The sequence below is a fragment of the Cupressus sempervirens genome, chromosome 10 (assembly GCF_028749045.1).
Source record: "Cupressus sempervirens isolate cs-2001-9-10 chromosome 10, ASM2874904v1, whole genome shotgun sequence".
Lineage (NCBI taxonomy): Eukaryota > Viridiplantae > Streptophyta > Pinopsida > Cupressales > Cupressaceae > Cupressus > Cupressus sempervirens.
In genome coordinates this window covers 562551360-562556425 of record NC_143127.1, presented here as the reverse complement: position 1 = coordinate 562556425, position 5066 = coordinate 562551360, and the positions used below count along the sequence as shown (strand labels likewise).

The 5066-nt window shown below is 35.4% G+C and overlaps 1 protein-coding gene across 1 annotated transcript; it reads right to left on the bottom strand.

The window, feature by feature from the left end:
• Window positions 1-805: 805 nt before the first annotated feature.
• LOC149535129 (L-gulonolactone oxidase 5-like) lies at window positions 806-4261 on the bottom strand. The gene is made up of 2 exons (XM_089806867.1): window positions 3114-4261; window positions 806-1786 (listed from the first exon to the last, which is right to left on the bottom strand). Exons 1-2 carry the CDS (start codon window positions 4072-4074, stop codon window positions 927-929), a joined length of 1821 nt encoding a protein of 606 aa, XP_089662993.1. The 5' UTR covers window positions 4075-4261; the 3' UTR covers window positions 806-926.
• Between the last annotated feature and the right edge of the window lie 805 nt (window positions 4262-5066).

Genomic DNA, 5066 nt, shown 5'->3' with positions numbered 1-5066 from the left:
AATCTCTAGTTCTAAATCTGTATATAAGAACATAACATTTCAGCTAATGTCAAAACAATAGTTGTTTGTGGTTGCCCTTATGTCTTGTTGCATCTTTAGGACTCTAAAGCATGATCTTAGCACTTCAATTGTGAAATCTAACATGAAATTTTACTCTCACTCTACCCCAACTCTCTTTAAGAATATTTGTTGTGCTTCTTTTGAAATTCATAGTTGCCTAATCTATTGAAAGGCTAGTGCAACACATATTTTGTTTATGTTCCCATGGTGTCATTCATAATTATTAGTTTGAAAAACTTCTTTACATATAAATTTTTAAATTGTATTCTTTTTGAAAAAATTCTCTTTAATTATTTTATAAATACTAATATAATCTAAAGATTGTAGAAATAGAATAAATATTTAGAACCTTATTGACTAGATAGTATCTATATTTAAACACGAGTATTTGTATCTATTGAATCTAGTCAATATTACCATTAAATATCATTCTAATTTTTTATATAAATCAATTTATTTCAACTTTCATGTATGAAGTGGTTTTACACAAAATTAGAATAGTCAATTTTGAAAAACACAGAACATTCAATCACCCGCCTTCAACCTTACCTACTTCAATGATTCAATAGTCAATCACAAATTTTCATCTTATCTATAAGAAACACTAAAAATGATAAACAATTATCTTATTTCTATTGACCAAAATTAATCCTTGAATGATGTTTAAGAATAAATACTTGTTATATAAAAAATTTGACCTATGATTACTCTAGATTAAATATATTTAAGAAATAAAAAGAAAAAGGGAAAAAAAGACACTTCTTTTATTATTATTTTTAACTTCTCATGACAATAATAGATGGCTGCTTAACAGCTGCAAGCCAGTAGGTCACAAATATGGATCATGGCAATAAATGTATGATTTTTCAATCCTTCCTACAAACCCTAGCTTGCTTCCACACTCTTCCTGGCCTACAGAAATAGCCTTTGTGTGGCAGGCAATGTCTATCCTCCTTACATTTACACATCTTGTGCAACCCACACCCATCTCTAAACACTTGCACTTGTTTTCCTCCAACCCCAAGAACGCCATCAGTCCAGTCATTAGAAAACAAACCAGTTGGGTCCATTTCCTCCTTTACCTTCATAAATTTGGGCAAGTTCACAGTCCTATTTGCTACTCCTTGGAACAAAAAACCTCCTGATTTCCCCCAGTGGAGTGTCCCTCCATACTTCTCCACAAGCATTTGCTCAATCTCTTCATAGACATCCATGTTCCACTTTGGCTCTTCCCACTCATCGTTTCTCAAGTATTCCAACTCGAAAGTGATAACATCTTCAGAATGGCCAAGATAAGCTTCTGACTTCTTCACAGAGCGCATGCAGATGCCCTCTTGGAACTCCAGCTCACACAGGGCTTGTGGGTTCAGGTCTCGCACTTTCTTTACATCTATAATTGCATGTTTTAAATGCTTCAGTGGCACGTAGATCTCTACGTCGTACCCTTTTACTCCATCTGCTCGACGGTCCCATGAACATATGGATTCATTCTTGTCCAAAATTTGATTTGGTGTGCATACTTTGGGATTGGGTTCCTCTTTGTGGAAGTAATCTTGGCATCCTCCTGTGGCTTGCATTTTGTTGTTCCATCCTATCACTGGATATCCGATGAATCCTTGCCTTTCACTGTTTAAGAAGCCTGCACCGCTTGATACTCTTGAACTCATGATTTCTCCGGTGAGATTGCATGCCAGCTTTGTGTCTTGTGTTGATTCAATTTTCTTAACTGCACCAACAAATTGGGAAATAAGTTAGAAGTCAACCTCTAAAACCTATTATTGACATATTATAATTAAAACAAAATTGGAACTATTGACTCAATTAGGAATGGATAGAAAAATCAACAAATTATTTTATTAAATTAATCTTTCAGCAATAAAGAAATGGAAAATGGTAGAAAACAAGGGTTGTGGTTCCTTCATTTTCAATTTTGTCGGTTTCAACTAAATTCAACTTTAAAATTCTAATAATATCATGAGAGACAAGGAAATAGAAGACAATAAAAATCAAGGTTTGTGGTTTGTCAATTTTGTCCGTTCCAACTAAATTCAACCTTAAAATCCCATTACAATCATGAGCAACAAAGAAATGGCAGACAATCAAAAATAAGGGTTGTGGTTTGTCGGTTGACACTTTTTTCGATTTTAACACAAATCAATTGTCAGACAACCATGAGCAACAAACATAATAAATTATAGTGGACTATCAAAAAATAGGGATTGTGGTTTGTTGGTTTTAACTCATTTTAACTATTAGATTCTATAGGCAACCATGAGCTGTAAAATAAGGAATTGTACTTTGTTGGTTTTTACTTTTGTTGGTATTGGTGCTATCCTAACCTGATTCACCTTTAAAAATCCTATAGATAAAGTGTGAAAAAAGAAAAGAAAAAGCTAACAATCAAGTACAACAGTTTTGGTTTGTTGGCTGGTACATTTATTTGTTTCAGCTTAATTCAACTTTCATATCCCATAGACAAGCATAAACAATAAATAAATAACAGTGAGTGAAAAATAGGGGTTGCGGTTTATTGGCTTCAGCTCAATCCAATTATTGAATCTCATGACCATGAAAAATAAAGAAATAATAGATTTACAAAAATAAGAATTTGTGGTTTGCTGTTTTAAGCTCAATTCAATTATATTGTCTCATTCAAAACTATGAAATAAATAATTATTGTGTAGTCCTAAATAGGGATTGCCTTGTGATATATGTACCAAGATTCAACTATGTAGTTGTTGAGTTGAACTCAAGTAATAACAAACATAAACCATAGAAAAATAATAACAATGGAAAATAGAAATTATGACTTGTTGATGGAGATTGACGCTATCCTAACTCAATTCAAATATCAAATCCTATACGCAAACTATGAGCAACCCAAAAAAAAGTAAGACATAATGATTATGGTTTGCACTTTTATTCATCACTAAAAACTAACAGACAGTCAAACACAGAGATCATGGTGTCTGTTAGTTGGCACTTGTATTCATTCACTTAGGTTGGCGGTTGTCTAAGCTAGGAAGTAAAAGAAACAATGGGTGAGAAGTTACGTGTTGTTCCAGTGTCATCAGCATCTGATACAGTAGTTGGCTGTCCCAGCTGCTCCATTTTGTTGACTCCGTCTCCACTCACATTCCCACTCACCCTATCAACTGCCCCCCAAATGACCTTCCCATGGGCAGGATACCACCACACATCCCCAAACTCATGCTTTTCCACAAACCCCACAATCCTATCCTCCATCCCAACATCATCCTCCAAACTGTAAGACAAGGACCTCTTGAACATGGCTTCCAATGCAAAGGTGATCTCTGAGATGGCACCCAAAACACCCAGAGACAATATCACACCATTGAAGCTCTCATCTCCCTTGGAGACAGTCACAAGTTTGGCATACCCCTCAGAAGGAGTAGTGGGAACAACAATGGTGAGGGATGTAACATACTCATGAACAGCACTCCCTTTCCCCAAAACACCACTTCCATGAGCTCCTGTGCTCAACACCCCTGCTGCAGATACCCCATCCCAGTAAATCATGGCAGGCAGAGCAAGTCCTTCCTTGGCAGCTGCATCAATCACATCCCTCATCATCACTCCTGCTGACACTGTGATTGTCATTGCACTCTTGTTCACCTCTATTCTTGAGTCATAATTGGCTGTGCTTATTATAACTCCTCCTTCCTCATCAAGGCACACAAGTTTGGTTAGGCTGTGAGAGAACCTGCTTAAAAGTCTCATCCTTTTCCCCATCTTGACAGCAAATGCAACTGCCTCAACAAGCTCTGGTTCTGTCTTGGGAAAGAATGCTCTGCCTGCTTTGCAACTACCAAGATCATCCCAAATCCCTTGGTAGTTGAACACTTCACAGTTATGTCCATTGCATTCCACAGGTGGTGGTGGAACACAAGCTATACTCATCTTGCATAGCACAATGCCCACAACAATTGTACTTCTCAGCAATCTCTCCATCCCCTTCCTATCTTTGCTTAATGATACAGAAGGTGTATACATTGGTATCCTATATATTGGAGTTTACGTGACAATGTAAAACAGAGGTATAACAAGAATGCACTTGCATTGATCCAAGTATCTAGAACACTGCCTATTTAAAAGAAATCATTTCAGATTTGATATACTTGTATTAAAATGGATATAACTTGTTTCTATGTTCATATATATGAATGAGCTGGTTTTACACGTAAGTCTTTAGACTTCAAAGAATATGGCGTTGTGTTAATTTGAATTGAAATCTTAAATGTCAATATGATAGTTTTTCTCTTTACCATTTTCATGAGTTGGCTTTAAGAATTTGACACCACAGTCGTAAATGTCGATATGAACTTTTTCTTCTCACCTTTTTCCTCTCAGTGTGAAAAGAGTAATTACAAGTTCAGCGTGGCTCCAGTCAAAAAATTTGTTTGTCAATCTCACTGCTAATAAGACCCGTCTCAATTGGAACGAAGTTTGTTGTATGGTTAATCCTTTAAATCTTTGACTGTGTCTAACTTTCAATGACCCTGACTCTGCAATTTCGTACGATATCTTGTAGATTTTACTGACACGCAAAAGTCTTCCGTTGTATTCTTTTTGGTATGTTGTTTTCTCCGCCTCCTCCTCCTTTTTCATTTCTTTTGTTTGCTTCTGCAAGGAACACGTATTCAATCATTTTTTAAAGGTGACTTTAGTTCAGAAATATTGTATGTTTGTCTCAGCAAGACTTGATCTCTTGTGAGCTCTTTGTAAGTCATTTAACTTCACCATCTTTCTACTTCAGATTTATAATTTGAGAGCAAGTTATTTAATAATATAGTCATTACATCATTCATGACAAATTTTACATTCCATCTTTTATTTTGAATTGAATAAACCGTAATTTGATAGAAATTTAACATTTTGCTAGACCTTACAATTAGTATGATTAATGTCGATAGACATTCTACAATGGCAAAATGGGTGGAGTGGGATGTTAATGTTAACTTTTATTGTTCTAGGCTAAATTTGAC

Coding starts and splice junctions, on each gene's coding strand:
- LOC149535129 (XM_089806867.1), bottom strand. CDS start 4,074: ATGTATACACCTTCTGTATCATTAAGCAAAGATAGGAAGGGGATGGAG. Junction 1,787..3,113: donor TGATGACACTGGAACAACAC/GTAACTTCTCAC, acceptor TTGTTGGTGCAG/TTAAGAAAATTGAATCAACA.